At 40.2% G+C, this 18472-nt stretch overlaps 4 protein-coding genes across 4 annotated transcripts; 1 reads left to right on the top strand and 3 right to left on the bottom strand.

Moving 5' to 3' along the window:
* Positions 1-5833: 5833 nt before the first annotated feature.
* Positions 5834-7394, bottom strand: FOMMEDRAFT_150959 (kinase-like protein; the record flags this gene model as incomplete). Its single annotated transcript, XM_007262124.1, has 10 exons — positions 5834-5858; positions 5915-6003; positions 6059-6135; positions 6192-6334; positions 6385-6504; positions 6558-6620; positions 6674-6733; positions 6795-6934; positions 6989-7144; positions 7203-7394. 10 exons carry the CDS (start codon positions 7392-7394, stop codon positions 5834-5836), a joined length of 1065 nt encoding a protein of 354 aa, XP_007262186.1.
* Positions 7395-7870: 476 nt separating this feature from the next.
* FOMMEDRAFT_150958 (kinase-like protein) lies at positions 7871-9363 on the bottom strand (the record flags this gene model as incomplete). Its single annotated transcript, XM_007262123.1, has 9 exons — positions 7871-7939; positions 7998-8074; positions 8136-8290; positions 8340-8459; positions 8512-8574; positions 8631-8690; positions 8752-8882; positions 8962-9117; positions 9175-9363. 9 exons carry the CDS (start codon positions 9361-9363, stop codon positions 7871-7873), a joined length of 1020 nt encoding a protein of 339 aa, XP_007262185.1.
* Positions 9364-10102: 739 nt separating this feature from the next.
* FOMMEDRAFT_71586 (HAD-like protein) lies at positions 10103-11895 on the top strand (the record flags this gene model as incomplete). The annotated part of the gene is made up of 7 exons (XM_007262122.1): positions 10103-10513; positions 10567-10632; positions 10688-10801; positions 10856-10960; positions 11019-11277; positions 11352-11554; positions 11626-11895. 7 exons carry the CDS (start codon positions 10103-10105, stop codon positions 11893-11895), a joined length of 1428 nt encoding a protein of 475 aa, XP_007262184.1.
* Positions 11896-12265: 370 nt separating this feature from the next.
* On the bottom strand, positions 12266-15703 carry FOMMEDRAFT_131122 (uncharacterized protein; the record flags this gene model as incomplete). The annotated part of the gene is made up of 7 exons (XM_007262121.1): positions 12266-13469; positions 13526-13908; positions 13962-14127; positions 14185-14522; positions 14579-14794; positions 14850-15371; positions 15527-15703. The coding sequence occupies 7 exons, from the start codon at positions 15701-15703 to the stop codon at positions 12266-12268; spliced, it is 3006 nt and encodes a 1001-aa protein (XP_007262183.1).
* Between the last annotated feature and the right edge of the window lie 2769 nt (positions 15704-18472).

Raw genomic sequence — 18472 nt, 5'->3', positions numbered from 1 at the left:
AGATCTAGAGGACCTCTTATACATAGTATACAACTACTAAGTACTAAATAGTAACACAATCTATGATTAGACTCTACTGTCCTGTATTGACAAAATTATAAATAACACTATTAGAGGACACATATATGTAAAGATTAACATGACTAACACATTCTTCCAAACTTGTATAAATCTGGAACATATTCTACTCACTACAATTAGTACTCTGTTCAGACTATATGAGTAGACAGTCATACTAATGAGATTATACAACACACTAACTACACAATAATAAAGGGTTATAAGAGCCTTAGAGTATCTATCTTATTAGAAAGATCTGTTATGTCTACTTGGATAATATTATTATCTAGTTAGAGTCTAAGGTAGAACACATTGGAAACATTAGAAAGGTTATGTAGGCACTCTATAACAAGAGTCTTATCTGTTTGTAGAAGAAAACTAAGTTATTCTACACAGAGGTTAAGTTTCTCAGGCATCTAATTATAGAAAAGGGTACAAAAGCAGACTCAGACAAAGTCAAGCACATTCTATAATAACTATAGTCCTAGAGAGCCTAGAATGTTTGCAAGTTCCTTAGACTTTTACAGTATATTATAGTATACCTTCTACACCTTACAGAACATACTGTAGTTCTTTCCCTACTTACAAGTAAGGATTATAATAAGGTGTTTCTAGAGTAAAAGCTAGAACACTAATACACTTTCAAAACAATCAAGTCTATTGTTACTAGCTATAAGTGCCTCACTTCTGTAGATCACAATTTAGGAGAGTAGATTTATGTAACTACAGATGTGAGTGATTCTAGAACCAGAGCAGTCCTTAGTGTTAGATCCTTATAGAAAACAGTAAAACCTGTAACATTTGAGTCTAAGCAATACAATAGTACAGAATACAATTACCTAGTACATAAGTACAAACTTCTTACAATTGTTTGTACACTTAAGAAATGGTGTGTTTACCTCCTGAGAGTACATTTCCATATTTACACAAATTACTATACTCTTAAATACTTAGATACACAGTATAATCTGTTCTAAAGACAAGCCTAGTAGATGAAGGACCTTTCCTAGTATGACTACAAGCTGTATTACATTAAAAGAGAAGAGAACACAGTCACTAATACACTCTCCTGTCACTCAGACTTTAAGGCCAGCCTAGAAAATGAGAACCTAGTATAGGAAACTTTAGGAAGCATATCTATACAAATCTCTACAGATTCTGACCTTCTTACAACAATTAGGAACAGTTATAACACAGATGAGTTTTGTTACAAGCTTTGATACAATCTTAGAAGTATTGTAGAAGCTTGTAAGGATTATAGACTACTATACCTGAACAACTAGTTAGTGATTCTGAGCTCTAGAAATGTGTACAAAACCTTGTACTATCTTGTGTATAATGAACTAGAACATTTCAGTACAGACAAGACTTATCTGTCCTTACACAACTCATTCTATTAGCCTAATATGTACTAGGATCTGGAACAGAACTATATTCTAGACTATAATGTATACTAATGTAACAAGAACCTAACTACAAAACCTGCTAGTTTACTATATTTACTACTAGTTCTAAATGTATGTTTTAAGAGTATTATAATTGACTTTGTCAGACTGTTGTCAGAAGACAGTAGATACAACAGAATAGTAACAATAACAGATTAACTAGGTAGTACAGACATTAGGATTGAACTGTGTAAGATAGACATAATAGTAGAAGAATTTACAGAACTGTTCTTTAATAAATAGTATTATAAAAACAGCTTACCTTAGGAAATTGTTTCTAACTAGGACTGTCTGTTCCTGTCCAGATTTTAGACTGTATTATACACAAGGACAGGTATAAAGCTAAAGATGTTAACAGTATACTACTCAGAGACAGATAGAGTAAGTAAGTATACTAATAAGATAGTAAGCTAGTTACTATACTTCTATATTAATTACTAACAGTAGGGTTGGTAGGCTCAGCTCTTATAGGTTTGGCTCTGTATTATAAATACAGTAAATGCTTCTATAGGATATTCCTTATTCCAACTATATTATAAATACTTACTGTAAACAGTTCTACTGTTTATACAACTAGAACAGTTGTAAGTAGATTCTCTAGAAGTACAAGTATTAGAATTCCTAGCCTACATACATTAGAACATTACAGAGGTACAAGACACTCTTCTAGTAGTTAAGACCTACTAGATACATTATACAAATCAGGACTGTACTATAGAAGATTGTTTTACAGTAAGAGACTAAGTTATACTCTCTACTTATAATTACAACTAGGACTACCTTGTATAAATACTAGAATGTGCTGCAAAATTTATACCTTACTATAATAGACTATACTTTATTATTGTAACAAACTTAGACAAGTCAGAATATACTCTAGAGCTACCTAACTCTAATTAAACTTTCCTAGAATTCTATACAAGCTAACTCAAGCATTACATTCTAAATAATAATGTACTCTTTCTACAACATACTCTTAATCAACTAGGTCTGGTGGAAGGAGAGGAGGAGGTTTATAAGGTGTTGTGGATTGTAAATGTAAGGCACAGAGAGTAAGGTTGACAGTATTTAGTAGAATGAGTAGGATAGGGTAAATAGGGACAGGAATAGAAAGTATAGTTAGAGCTTTAAAGATCAGCCTCTAAAGTTCTACAGGCCTGGTTAGCTTTGTATCCTTATAAGGGTACTATTTTTTTAGAGAGGAGAGGAGTGTAAGCCTGTCTGACAGCTTATAATAGTTTCTACACAGTTCTACACCTGTCCTAGTATAGAACTGTGTTTTCTGTATATAGATTCTTATAGTAACTTATTAAGCTACATACTTTTCCTTTGTACTTGTATTAAGTCCCCCTTTTGTCATAACCACCTTCCCTACATTCCTAAATACATACTATCTCCTTTTGTCTTCCCCTTTAAGTATGTATTATGTCCCCCCTTTTTTGTTCCCCCTTTTATTTTCCCCTTTAGGTATGAACCATTTCCTTAGTATATATAGCTAGTATTCTTCACCTTTGTTATATTAGTTTGTATTTCTGACTGTAACAAAGGTGAGTTCTTTGTCTATACATATATCAGTTTGTATTTCTGACTGTAACAAAGATACCTTTGTCCTGTCAGCCTTTGTATATTACTACAAACTTAGAACTCATTTGTAACAGTATTTAGTACTTCTTTAGTACTGTTCTAGTAGAATGAATTGAACAGTAGTTCAGACTTGAAGGAGAATAGAATCAGATAGAGAGGATAGTCAAGTAGTAGTTCTGACTAGGAGGATATTAATCAAGTAGTAGCTTAGACTAAGAGTAGTATTAAGGTAGAGATAAGTTTTTTTGACTCTTGTGTTAAAGGAGATGTGTTCTCTAAGTTAATAGTACTCTCAAACTGTGAATGTAGACTTACAGTCCTTAATCTAACTATATTCCCAAAGCTACTAGCTAGGACTTATACTAAGAGAACAAGTAGGAATACAAGAAGAGTCAAAAAAACTAAGGAACTACTGTATCTATAAGCTACTTTTTATAATAACTAAATAACAAGAGTAAAGTAAGGAATAAAACTTAAGAATAAGATTAAAGAAATAATAAGAACAAATATTATAAAGCTAACAGGCACATTAGAGGCTAGGAAGAATTAACAGATTATTACACATTAGAGAATATAGGCTAAGAGACTATTATACAAAAGAGGTACAAGTTACTATATTGGGTAAGAAATATATTAACTGTATTGTAATTGTATACACTATCTTGTGTCTCTATAGCTCTCTCCTGTGCTCAATACTAAGACAATCTTTATGAAACTTTGTAGAATAATAGATAAGATGTTAAGGATTATGAAAATCCAGTAGTAATGTTGGTTTTTCACAAAACTGACAGAGATATAAAGAAAATAAAATAGGTCCAATCCTACAATCCTAACACATAGTATTAATAGAAAGTACAGTAGTCTGCTACACTTATAAACATTACTTCTCTATACAACTGCTTGTAAAGCTCTGTAAGCCCCTTATTACCTACATACTCAAACCTAGTATAGTGTAATTGAGCTTTCAATACTGAAAATGCTAACTTAATCAGATTAAAATTGAGTAAATATATAGGAAGGAATTTGAGTTTTATCCCCCTGTTACAAACATTAGAACAGAAATAATAGAAATAATAGAGCTTACTGAGACTTAATAAGATTACAGACTTTATTAGATTTATGAATAGAGTAGTTGTTTATAATAATAATAGTACTAGAGTAAAGTTTGGCCATAACAGATTTAATAAAAGTATAAAATAATACTATATTGTATGATTCTTCTATAATCATACAGTCAAGCATACTACAAATAGTAATAGCTGGAAGGATAGAGTATTTAGAAAAAGATTAGTTTAAGTAAGAGAAAATTCCAGAATCACTCACTGTTTACTCTTGACAAAAATCTTCTTACAAATAGCCTGTTAGTTAGCTAATACTTATACTACATTTTACAACTCTGTATACTAAGTATATGTACTCTCATTAATGAAACAAGTATTCTCTGGGTCCTCCTCAGCTATCTCTATACAATACTGGACTCTTGCTTACTTATTGTATTGTAGTACTCTGTAAGAGATCTAAGTACAAAATTATTAATTTGTTTTTTCTTTCTAATTTTTAGTACTGTATTAGAGGACTCACCTTCTTTAGTATAAAACCAGAACAATGTAATACCCTCCAGACAGTAGAATCTGCAACTTTCTTGCCACAAACAGAGCTTAAAGTTTCTCACAGTTTATCCAAATATTAGTCATTCTAGTAATCTATTATACTAAGAAGGTACTATAGATTGGCTATTAGTTAGAGACAACAGAAAATTATGAAATATAAACTTACCTGGGTATCTGTATAGTCTAAGACTTGTGGCTGCCCACAATTAACTAGCACATCAAGTTCTACATTCCCTGTGTGTTACTAATACCTTATAATCTGACAAACTGTCCATTCCTTAACTCTAGTCAGAAATAATACTTGGGCCACAGACAGAGTACCTCTCCAGTGTATCTGAAGAACTATTAAGCAAGCATCTTTAGAAAGGGTAGTCCTTCATAGTATAGCAAAAGTTTGTGGCCAGCAATACAAACTACAGTTACAACCACCTGTACTAATCATGTATTCATACAAAGTAATGTATTTTTGACTACAATTCCTTCATTTCATTATAAGTATAGTATGAATAAAGTTATATATTAGTTAGAATACAGTATATGTACAAATTAAAGAAGAAAAGAGAAGGTATCCTACTAATATCCTACTACTAATTGAGTAAAGAATAGTATAATTATGTTAATTCAAAAGAAAATGTGTTTGTTTTAATATAATTCTTGCTCAGAATTACTATTTCTATAGAAATAAGTATTCATGTGTATTATTCTTTATTTAAGAAAATACTTAGAAAGACTTACATAGAATACAGTCTTTGATTAGAAAATAGTTTTATACATTGACACAATAACAAGTACTGTTTTCAGACTTATAGATAAATATGCACAAATAAAATTGCTTAATTTCTTACATATAATAGAGCTCTTATTTGAAAGATAATTTTTGAATGTTTAATAACTATATAACACTTTGTATTTATAGAGAAAATAGGTTTTTTGTTTAGTTTTTCTTACTTTTAGTAAAGTGTGACCAAAACACGTGAAATCTGTGTGTGACATCATTTTTGAAAACAACTGTAGTAATCACTGATTCGTTCACAGCCAGCAAAGCAATTCCTTTCCAACGAGGAGACTTACGTTCAGCATTACACGTGCTATTCTAAGGGGGCACAAATACACGTTTCATGCTGTACGACCGTCTCATATCTGAATCGTAACTGGGGGCCTAATTAAATAATTGGAAAGGCACACCTTGCCCGTCTGTCTGGTACTAGAGCAAACCTCGCCCCTGAACCAATATCCGTCTTCTTTATTAACCACCAATTATCACCGGGTCTAACAATTGGATCTAGTTCAAAGCGACGGAACCACTACGCCAAGGATGATGAGGGCAAAACTTTATTTCAGGAAGGCAACGAGACTTACGCAGTCCTGCAGTGCCGTCACTGCATTCGGCCTTTTCTCTGGATCTTTCTCTAGCGTTCTCTTTAAGAACTCGATGGCTGTGATAAAAAATCAATGCGATCCGTCCTTATCTAAACGTTCGGCATCTGCTCACCTTCTGCCGAAAAGTGCTTGAGCTCAGGAAGGTCAAAATCTGGAGCACTGTCTCTGATCCTATTGAGATATTCTCTGTCTGGAATCTGTTCACTTGACTTGATGTACGGTCGCCTCCTTGAAAGCAATTCATAGGTCGATAATCTGCAGCGTTTTGAGAAGTACGCTCTCATCAATCGGAGGCAATTACATACCCCAACGCAAAGATGTCAGCTTTATCATTCACTCGGTTAGTAAGATGACCTTCTGGACTTCTGTATTTATACGCTCCGCTGCTTTCTACCTTCCTATCAGGCGGCTCCAAAAACGCGGAACTAGCTGCATTTATATCGAGGCAAAACGCGTCGTTAGAGAGAGAAAGACTTACGATCCGAAGTCGGCCAATTTTGCTCTGCTTCCATTCTCACCTGAGTGGATCATATTGTTTGGCCTTGCAAAGTAAAGTCATCATTAAGCGCAACCGATCGATTTACCTGTTCTTACTTAACATCTCTATGCAGTATGTCCAGGGAATGGATAATAGCGAGTGCAACCAGTATATCTCTAAAAATCAATCACAGATCGTTAATTAACATCTTCGCTTATTAGGTGACTCAGGCTTGACCTCATCCAAATTGCAATCTGCTTTTCTCTTTCTTCGCCTGATACAGGACTCTCTATGTAATGCTTGATGTCACCTCCTTCGAGATACTCGAAGAGGAGACACTGGACATCTTCCATGTCTTCCAGCCCTTTATATTTAACCTGAGTTAGAGTGAGAAACAATCCGAATATGTTTGCTGTGGCGATGGTACGTACGATAAAATTGTATGCAGAATCGTTCAACTTCTCTTTGAGATACGCCTGAACGAAAGTCTCGTGCTCAAGAGCGGATTTGCTTGAATATTTAGGCACTTCTTTTTTTGCGACCACTTTCTCTCCAGACGGTTTCCCTGAGACTAATTCTTCGCATATCTAATACAACAAAACATCACAACGATTGCAAAAGTGGCAAATGCATCGACAGTCTCACAAGAACATCAGACTGGTATCCACTCCCGGCCCTACCGATCCGCTTGTATTCGACTGATTCAGGCCTGCTATCAAACTTCCCCAAAGTCGCTCCTACTCGATTCTCTTTTGACGTGCTTGATACATTGGCTCTATTCGCACTGCTGCTATCATCTTTAGCACCATTTGCTGCTGCTCCTGTGTTCTGCGACATCCTCCCTTTTTCTACTTCTCTGAGATAGAGATAGTTATGAAATATTCTTAGATATGAGTCTGTACAACAGTATAAGACATGGGGAAGTCGGATGGTACACTGCTTTATGGGATGATACAAAGTAGAAGATTATATAAGATAGCAAAGTATTAACAACTGCAATGTTTGTATACTGTATCTAATAGCCATCCTAATAGAAGTTCGGATTGAGAGCAGCTGTCTTTGAGCTAAAGGCGTTCTCTCATGATATGTGCAGTCGTTTTATCCTTCGATTAATTTTTGATGAACTATATAAGACACTTTCACAATGTATGTTGTTTCCGTTAGCATGCCGAAAATATTTGAGCTTCACGCTCTAAGTGCACATGATTCCAATTGTCTCAACAGTGTGTGCTCTCATCTGTTTGAGAAAGAAGATGGCTTCTTTAGGGTACTAATTTTCGAATTTGTATTGATGTAATTACTGCTTCAAATTCCTATTTGCATTTCACCCACCAGGAATCACCAGGCCTAATCATCGGATCAAGTCCAAACTTTCGGAACCACTATAGATAACAACAATTATTAAGAATATATGTCGTTTATGAAGAATCAAAGCCTCACTTTGTCCTGTAGTGCCAATATTGCATCAGGTCTTTGTTCTGGATCTTTTTGCAGCACTAATTTCAAGAACTCAGCAGCTGTGTGCCAAAGCAGCAATTCAGTGTGTTTCACATCTTATAGTATAAGCTCAAAGCTTACCTTCTAATGAGAAGGACTTGAACTCTGGGAGATCAAAATCTATGTTTTCGTCTCTGATTCTATCTATAAGAGCTCGGCTTGTCCCACTGTCCGCAAAATCTTCTCCCGAACGAAGAAATGGGTGTCGACCTAAGAGAAGCATGTAGGTACAGAGTCTTTGGACATTTTCAGTCACAGAATAGATACAGGGAGAAGAGTGCATACCCTAAGGCGAATATATCTGCTTTGTTATTTATATAGTTCTCTAGATGGCCTTCAGGACTTCTAAACTTGTATCCTGCCCCTCCTTTCACCTTTCTTCCTGGTTCTTGAAACCGAACAACCCTATTCCTGTCTCAGAATGCGCTAATTCAGCTCTTTACTAAGATGTACTTACCAGCCAAAGTCAATCAACTTCGCTCTAGTCCCATTCCTCCCTGCGTGAATGATATTGCTCGGCCTCATAAAATATGGTAAGTATATGATTGTGTCAATAACAATATGCGTTTGTCTTACTTCAAGTCGCGATGCAAGACACCGAGGGAGTGTATAATGGCAAGTGCAACTAATATATCTCTGAGGTCACCAGGATGTCAGTGACGTATGCTCTAGTCGTGTTAGACAAGCAAATGTTGACCTAATCCAAGTGGCGACTTGTTCTTCTCGTTCACTTCCTTTCACAGGGCTGTTGACATAATGCGCAATATCTCCTCCTTCAAGATACTCGAATATGAGACATTGGGATCCTTGTACCCCTATCGTTCCTTTCTAGTTTGCCTGTGCGAAGAAGGATGTGATGTGCATCAGAAGTGATGATATGTATGATGCAAATACGACTAGATCTCACAATATAATCATATGCTGAGTCACTCAGTTTCTCTCTGAACAAGTTCTGGAATAGAACTTCTTTATCCAGAGCATTTTTACCTGCATTTGTAGGCTTTCTCTTCTTTATGGCCACCTTTTCTCCGGAGACCTTGCCATTGATAATCTCTTCACAAATCTAATCAGAAGTATAAAGGAACCTGATAAGAAGAATCTAGGTATAGCATACACTCACAAGCACGTCAAATTGGCAACCACTTCCCACTTCACCTATCTTCCTGTACACAATTCCTTCGGATCTACCTATAAGTTCCTTCGAATTACCTTCTTCAAGGATCGGTGTAGACAATGGCAATTGATGTACGTCTTCTGTATTGTTGCTATCTCCTTGACCCAGACAAGCTGTCTTATCGATAAGCAACATCGTCTCCGCCGCCTACTATCAACTTCTAGTACGCAATACCCGCGAGAAAATATACAGGCCAATATTGTGCATTGCGGAGATATTGGGTCATGAGCCTGGCACAACTTTGCATTTGTGAAATTTGAATGCATCAAAGCAGCCGCTTACATAATCAATGGATACGCAATGTCTCAAGGAAAGGAGTACAATCGAGAAAAAGCCAGTCCGATTGCGTAGGAACAACAGCAGAACTTGTCATTTTCGAAACAAAGTATTCAAAGCAACTGTATATAATCATACTGGTTCTAATTTGATAAAATACATTTTTTGTCATTATTTCTGTTTTAATCTAACATCTAAAAAAATTTACAATTCTGTAGTTTGGCATTTTGTTTGCAGCTTCCCAGAATGTGAAACTCTTTATTTCTAGCCAATATTTGCTGCCATATCTCTACTCCTTTTCTCGGCTATCCTTGTTACTATTTCTCTTTTCTTTACTTTTGGAACTCTGATTTCTTTTGGCCTCCAGGAACGGCAGGAGGTGAGACATAATCTATTCAATCCCCGACTTTAGGAATATAAATCGAATTCATCGTGTTGTGGACTGCACTCGGCTCGGTAAAATAAATATACATATGAAGTGTGACGTGACGTAGCATGACACGAAAATCGTGCTGGATTCTCTATCTCTCTGCTGAGTTCTGTTTCGCACTCGTTCTCGCCGTGTCTCTCCTGCAGAGCAAAACACATTAAGCAGACGATGCAGAGCCTCTTCTTGTCTCGTACATCACACTGCTTACGGCGAACTGCTTTATATAATGCTCGATATTTAGCAACAAAACCACTCACGTCCCCTGGAGCTTCGCAAAGCAGCAACTCGGCGGATGCAACGAAACCCCCAGATTCACCAGCGCCGACGCCAGAATCAGCTGAGAGTACTCCACCTTCTACGACGTCTTTGAGCTTGGACTTTTCTCCGAAGGCTGAGTCTGAGGGTGAACCAATGCAACGGACAGGCGCCCGCTCCTCGAAAGACTCACTTTCAAGTATTGAGCGACGAAGACGATTTCTCGGTCGGGCAACGCTAGCAGCGTTTGGTGTTGGTGTCATTGCTGGTACATTCTACTTAGGACGCGAGTGGGAAGCAGATGAATTAAAGGCGAAGAAACTTGTAAGCGTCTCGACTATTAATACCATTACCTTTTGTTTAAATTATGTCCTCAGAGAGTGGAAGATGCTCCTTCTACGCGATTCGGTCGGACGAAGGAACGGATAACAAGCATGTTTGACGTATGTTCCCTGACTTTTTTTCGATATCTACATTTCGACCTTAAGCATCTCGCAGTTCTTTAGCAAGCCGACTTGGGACGAGTTGCTTCCACCAGCTGTGCCACCTCTCCAAAAACCATATACTCTACTACTATCTATTGATGATCTATTAGTAACATCTACGTGGGACGTAAGCGCCTATTATACGCTTTACTCTTATTTCTCGGCTGATTTACCCTTGCAGCGGAAAAATGGCTGGCGCACAGCAAAACGACCCGGCGTTGATTATTTCTTAGCATACCTGTCGCAATTCTACGAAGTCGTCATATTCACGACTCAAAATCACTATGTTAGTTTTATCTCTACTTTCTTCTCTTATTCCTTCCTGATATATATTTTCTGTGCAGACTGCAATTCCTATAATCGAGAAACTCGACCCATACAGCTTCTTCATCACATATAAATTATTCCGAGAATCCACTCGTTCTGTCAATGGTTCCGTCGTCAAAGACCTAAGCTATCTTAACCGTGATCTCTCCAAAGTCATTATAATGGATACCGATCCCGAACACGTAGCTCTACAACCCGAGAACGCCATCGTTCTCCCCAAATGGAAAGGTGACCCGTCGGACAAGGACCTAGTCGCTATGATCCCGTTCCTTGAATGTTCGTGCCTTTCCTCGACCAGAATTATTACTTTTCTCCAATTGGATTAACGCGGAGATAAATTAAATATACAGCGATTGCGATTTACAAACCTCAGGACATACGGCCTATTTTGAAAGCGTATCAGGGGAAGAACATCCCCATCGAGTACGCCAAGAAAGAGGCCGAGGCAAAACGCCAATTCCTAGAGGACTGGAAGAAGAGTGGAAAGGGGAAAGTCGCCAGCGGAGGAGGTTTCACTCTTAGTCACCTCTTCGGTGGTTCTTCCGTAAGTCCTGTCACTCCACCACCATTTCCCCCTTAGCTAGTCATGGACTACTCTATTAATATAACTAACCCGTTAACTAGGATTCCCACTCCCCGGAACCACTCACCTACCTAGAACAAAAACGCAAGGAGGCACAGGCGCATTACCGCGAGGAGCAAGCTTACATCGCTGCTAACAAGGCGCAATTCGACAAGCTCATCGAAGATGACCGTCAAGCTGCAGCAGCAGCCATGTCCGGCAACCTCTGGACTGTTCTATCAGGTGTTGGCAGTCCATCACCGTCACCCCAGGATCAGCAACAGCAGGGCAATGCGAAAGATGCTGGGACTCCACCTGCAAAATCATCTTAATCACTTATTTACTTTCATTGTGTTATTTAGACACATCTTTAATGCACGACATTCACACGTCCCCACTCCAATCATATTTGCATGCGCAAGATTAAAAAAAACTTGGTTTCAAAATCCAAAAAAGAAAATCTGAGTTATTGCGTATAGAACAAATAAATTACAGCCATTCAATCGTCTGCGTTAAAAGTCAACAAAAATGAGTAGAAGGGAATAGAAGAATAAAAGCGAAGAAACAGAAACAAACTACAATATAAACGAAGAAAGTCAAAGTCAAAGAAAGGGCGAATAGTAGCCATACAGCACGAAAAGGAAGGGAAAAAGGAAGAATGCAGCTTGTAACATACCGACATAGGAAACATACTACATGCGATTAAAACCCTTGGTTCTGCGAGGGTAAGCCGCCTACAAGATTAGGTACTTGGTGCTGAAGGAGTGGGGATGGAGAGGGTGGAACGGGAGTCTGCATGTTTCGCGATGGAGACATATGAACCTGAGATTGAGCAGGACTGCCCATATGTGGAGAAAGAGATAAACCGTGTCCAAGTGCATTTGGAGGCGAATGCGCGGAGCGCGGAGGAGATAGGTGGCTATTACTATGGCCATTAATCGCAGGTATGTTTTGCGACTGGAGTAATCCAAGACTTGCAAGTTGCTGCATCTGTAGGTTCTGTAACGCGGCGGCGTCGTTTCCGTTCATCATGTTACCCTGTCCTGACTGGACACGTTGAGCCGCGTTCGTCCATTGTATCTGGCGGTTGGCAGGCAGTTTCAGATTCATGTTAACCGGGCCCATGACATTCGTGTTGTTCACACCGTTCACAGCGTTCGCAATATTAACATTTTCTCCTCCTAAAGCACCATTCAGCATCGAATGCTGCGGAAATTGTGACTGGCTGTTCCGTTGCATATTTCCGGAATAATTGGCATAGAACTTCTGCAAATTCTGCTTTTGCATGGCAATTGCTTGCTGCTGCGAAAAGACGGCTGCATTGACGCCTGTATTGGCTTGCAAGCCAGGTACAACACCGTTCAGACCATTCATCAAACCATTCAGATTGCCATTAACGTTGCCGTTCCCGACGCCATTGGTAGATGCAAGGGGGACTGAAGGCATACCATTGACTGGGCTCGACTGCGGAGGAAGACCGTTAATGTGCATCGCATTCGCCTGATTTGAGGGAGGTGATGAACTCGGATTGGCGCTAACCTGTGCACTGGTGGCGGAAGCACTGCTTGGAGATCGCTGCGCTCCATTAGAAGTGGCACGTGCATGCGACGGACTGGAGGAAGCTGGAATTTTAATGGGCGATTGCAGAGGGTTAGGAATCGAGCTAGTTTGGGCTACAGGGACTGCCTGCGGCTGAGTAGACTGAGGCGCAGGTGGCTGCGCACCTGACGCCGTCCGCACTTGCTGCAGCATTACTGCGTCCCTCCGGACCAAAGACGTGATAGGGACCGGCTTCACAGGATTGACATAGTTGTGGGTACCGGTCGAAGGATCGAACACAAGTAAGCGGTTGTCAGTCATAAGCGGGTCGGCATCGTTGAGAAGCATTGCTTGCACGCGCATATGTCTGAACCGCGACAAACGCATCAGCTACATGAACATCAACACGACTGTATAAATTACCTAGCATCGTAGTCATCAAATAGGCCCCGGTTTTCTTCGTCCGCACCTGTCGGTTCGCTTGCCAAATCATAGCGCCATCGCTCAATGCGCCGAGCTCTCTCATCTTCCTCCAAAAGCCTCTCTCTAGTTTCGGTAGGATCCAGATTTGTCGATCTGCGCGTTTCCGTGTCCCTTGACCGAAGTGAACTTCTACCACCATCACCATGAAGCTGAAGCCGTCGTCGGTCAATGAACAGGCGTCCACCCCGTCCGACTCGCATGCGAGTATGCACAGGTGCTCGACGTACATCATCACTAGTGGCAGACGCACTTGCAGTGCTGCTCTCGGGGACAACTTTGAAGTACTTGTCTGGTAAAGGAATAGGACTCTGCTGGAAAGACGACTAGAGAACAGTCAAATTCGACTTTTCTGCCAAAACGATAAGCGCAGACTCACGTCAATTTGATCATCCCAGCCATGTTCCCCTTCCTTTATACGCTTCATTGCTGTCTCAAAGGTTTGTTGAATAGCCGCAAACCTATCCTTCGGACGCATTTGACGTTCAGCAGGAGTAGGAGAAGCAGAGATATCGCCATTTGGCCGACTCTTGAGTCGAATAGTCCTAAGGGGAAAAACAAGTAAAAACTAATCTCTTATAATGAAAAGGCGAAATACGTACTGCGCTTGTTCGGCCTTAGATTTTTTGGGCTGGCGTTCTTTGTCGATCAGCACTTCTTCGTCCTCCTTTCCAGCGAATGAAAATGACTTTCGTTTCAGTTCCAGGAAAGCGATACGCCGCTCCCAGACGTCTTTAGCCGCTTCAATGACCGACTCCTTCTTGATTCCTTCTCGATGCAATAACGAGGTCGACAGCTCAATCGCCTGTCCAATCTCCTTTTTAAGACGGCTGAGCTTGTCGGCCGATGATATTGCTGCCTGGCGAGTCTTGCGGATCGATTTCTGATCACGGCGACGGAAGCAGATGTAAGATTCATTCTTCGTGTCAGATTCATCAAACTAATAACAGTGCACGTCAGCAAAATCTGATCTGGGAATACTATGGCGAAACGTACGTTCAAACCAGGAATGATACGCTGGCCTTCGCGTTCGATTTTTCGTTGCTTCCAATGAGGATAAACTGTCTTGGCCATGCGTACCAACATGGATGGGGGCGGTATATTCGGCGGAGTCATGAAACGAGCAAAATAGTTTTTGGGCAGGTCGTTCGCGAACACATCTTGGTAGTCAGAGAAAGAGGATATACAGCTGTCTTGCTGTTGCTGAAAAGTCTGCAAAGTGGAATGAGATAAAATGCAACATATCTAGAAGGAGGTTTAAACATACAACATGAAGAAATGGAGTATTATCGTGTGTAATTTTCTCGAAAAGCCCCATGACAAGCTCGAAATCATTTTCATTCATCGGCACTGGAATGTTCGCTTCCGCCTCTTTGCCTTTGCCCTTGGTACTGCGGTGCCCGGATCGTGTTGTCGCACCAGAAGTTGAAGAGGCGGAAGCCTGGGAGCTTGTCCCCTCACCGCGCGCTTCTTGGTTGTTCTTCTCCAGCCACTCTGCATCACGTTCGTCCATAATATAGGTGAATCCATCATTGAGTCCACACAGCAAAGACTCGTCGACAGCGTCGGAGAATTTGATGTATGTTGCATACTCCACCCATCGACCTGGAGGGTATAGTTCGTCGACGTTCTCAACAACGCCAGCTGCATCAGGAACCGGTATAAATGCTGTCGGGGCTCTGTCACTATTCCTGACGTTGTTCTCCCCGTTGGCAGACGTCGACGCCCTGGGGACAACGCTCGTCGCTCGATGTGACGCTGCAGACAATACTGCTTGAAGATGGTGTTCCTAAATGGGGAAATGTATTATATTAGTAAGCATTCAATCCGCGGAATGGCGTGGGAAACGAGACAGCCAATGAGAACGTGCCACGCCATGCGTTCAACAAGGGCACAGTCGTCGTCTAAGACAAGTAAAAAAATCGTAAGAAATGGACAACGCACATTCGCATCCTCAGCATCGACTCCAGCAGTCGAGGCAAGCCGTGCCTTGTCGTCGTCCTCATCGACCGCAAGTGGATCGGCGTCGATGTTACCTCTAATGACCTTGAGTCGGGTCTTGTTTGAGATGCGATTTCGGTTTCGAAGCGACTGGCCAGCTGTTTGGGCTCGAGGGGCCATGACATGGGTAACACGTAGGGATTTGAAGAAGGCGCAGGGATGACAGCGACAACGGGAAAATCGGCAAAAATGTTTGAGAAAATCTCGCCACCGCGATCGTGTCGACGATGCACGGGTTTGCGGCTGGAAGTTGAGGGTTTTCCGGATAAGGTGCTCGGGCCGGTTAAAAAATGTAGGTTAAAAAATGTACATAAAAGGAGTAACACGTGCCTCATGACCACAAGCGTGACCACAGATGTCACAAAGAATTCTAAGAATTCATCAATGCATAAAAACACGTCTATTATTCCACTACACAAAGTGAACATTAGAATGAAAGTCTCAATTAAAAAATCGAGGAGGCTTACCACGCTATTCAACTTAACAATCAGACCTACGTCTCAGTTTACCTGAAGAAAGGGAATTAACAGAGAAACAATGAGGCACAGAGGAAGACGCACCGAATGAAAAAGCAAATCGAACTAAAATCATCTACAATGTTGACAAAGCCCATTGAACCTGATGCGACTAAGACATCTTGCAGGTGCTAACGATAATAAAGCCTGTAACCAACACCGCCCTGCATCCTGTACAATTGCTAAAGCCCAAACCGACACAAACTCCCCCAGGCTTTCAGCAATCCATTTTCCAAACGAGCCACATTTGCAGGATAATGCTGCTTTCCGCTTTGAGGCTGTTTACTATGCTGAATCGCGATTGTCCCGGGTACCGGGGTGTTGAAATTCATCAGAGCTGAAACGCAAAGTGTCTTCTTTTGGCACAACGGTTACATTCCATTCGCAGACAATGAATGAGTCTGGATTGTGTACAGATGTTTAATCGTTCAGACAAGATTAAAGAGAATCGCAATGAGTCAAACGTACTCAGTGGCCAAATCGAATGTACCCTTTCTTCCATCAACCGACCCAGCGTTGTATTGTGCGTTTCATTCTACCCAGACAATCAAAGTCGCGAAGAATCAACTCCAACGTCTCATGGATAACAAACAAACAGACCTGGGGAAGGTTAAATGAAGCAGCAGCAGGGTTACGTGTGTTACACCCGGAACGAAATATCGTCTGGGTCTAGCTGTGAGATCTGGTCATGCGCATAGTCAGCTAACAAAAGGACAGTAGTACAGGTCTGCAGCACATACCAACATGCACCACAACCTCTTCATCAGCGTGAAGACCGTCGATAATATCGGACAAGTTTAATTCTCCTCCTTGACCATGTCGCTAGTCTAAGTCTATAGTACTGCTAGACTAGCAGCAGACTTTTCCATGGGAAACCGTTATGGTCACAGGTAACTGCCAGCTGGTGGCGTACAGTAAGTCGAACTTGGGCAGGCTTACAAAAGGAACGAAGGCAAGATCCCACAACTGTGTGTTCGACCAGGTGAACGAATAGTGGTATTAGACTAATCCTCGTCGGCTCGCACAATAACTTGTTACTTGCTTTGTGTCAGGGAAGAGAATGCACATTCCACTATACTGTGAAGGGTTGGTGAACGTGTTGTAAAGAGGGCAGGGGAAATGCAGCAAGTGAAGCCTGGCCTGGTAGTCTTCGCCACAACAGGAAACTCTGCTGCACGTGATGAATCCTGAGATCAATTTTCTGCACGTGCCGCATATCTACTGTACAGAACGGTCAAAAAATATTCAAGCATAAATCCACCATTTGGCAAACGTGTATAGAATTTGCGAAACACATCTATGCACTTGCTTTTCCATTCTTCATGATGGAAGAGGAAGATCACAAGTCTCGGTATGGAGTCTATGGACACATTTTCCCGAGTGCTAGGCGCTGCGGCTCGGAGGTATAGCATCACCAAATCGAACACGAAAATGTATTGGAATTTACTGCTAAGACATATATTTTTTACATATTGTGGATTCTTATATTCGCTTATAAAGTCTACATGTAAATATATTGCCTTGTCAGACTCTGCACGTTTTGGTGATGAGAATGTATAGATAGTAATTAATCGCTAATGTTACTACAGAATCCTGTCCATGTATGGCTGTCCTAAGCGGATCATAGTCCTTTGTACTTTTGTTTTACAATCCAGAGCCGTGAATGACGTGTACGATAGGCTGCGCCGCCGCTGCGGTATCCAGTACTGTCGCGGCGCCCCATGTGGGCCATTTAAGGCCATTTCTCATATTATTGACTACTACAACTGTTTTACAACATAAAAAATATATAATTATATATTACAACATCTTATCTAAAAAACGCTCGTTTTATTTTTGTAAAAAATTGAAAATAAATATTTCATTGATTTTATAAAATGACAATCCAAAAGTTGTGCTTCGACGCGTCAGACCCACATGTGGGCCACCCGTGGGAAAGAAATTTGCCCACTGTATCTAAGTGCATATTCTCAGTACACAAACTCAGCTTCATTTCAATCTAGACTTAATTGGATAGGAAACAAAGGTAATTCTACTCTATTAGTTATATAAAGTTTATTTACTAATAAAATTTGTGTTTTTATCTACAGGAACAGGCTTATTATAGTAACTTAGGATTATTTACTTATATTCTACTATTTCCCCCCTACTCTCTCCACTCTCACACTATCTCTATGTTTCTAGTATGCTAGTACTCATATACAGTATATTTCTTCCTTTCCTGAGATTTGAGTTGTTGAGTTTGTTTAATAATCTCTCTCTTTATTTAGTTATAAGTATTCTACTATTTTACATTAATACTAATCAAGCTCTTTCCTCCTTTACTTCAAGCTCACATTCCTTCTCTTTCTGTTATCATAACTATACTACTTTT

The sequence above is a fragment of the Fomitiporia mediterranea genome (genome assembly GCF_000271605.1).
Source record: "Fomitiporia mediterranea MF3/22 unplaced genomic scaffold FOMMEscaffold_1, whole genome shotgun sequence".
Taxonomy (NCBI): Eukaryota; Fungi; Basidiomycota; class Agaricomycetes; order Hymenochaetales; family Hymenochaetaceae; genus Fomitiporia; species Fomitiporia mediterranea.
Note: the sequence above shows the minus strand (reverse complement) of the source record. Positions and strands in the feature narration are given on the sequence as shown.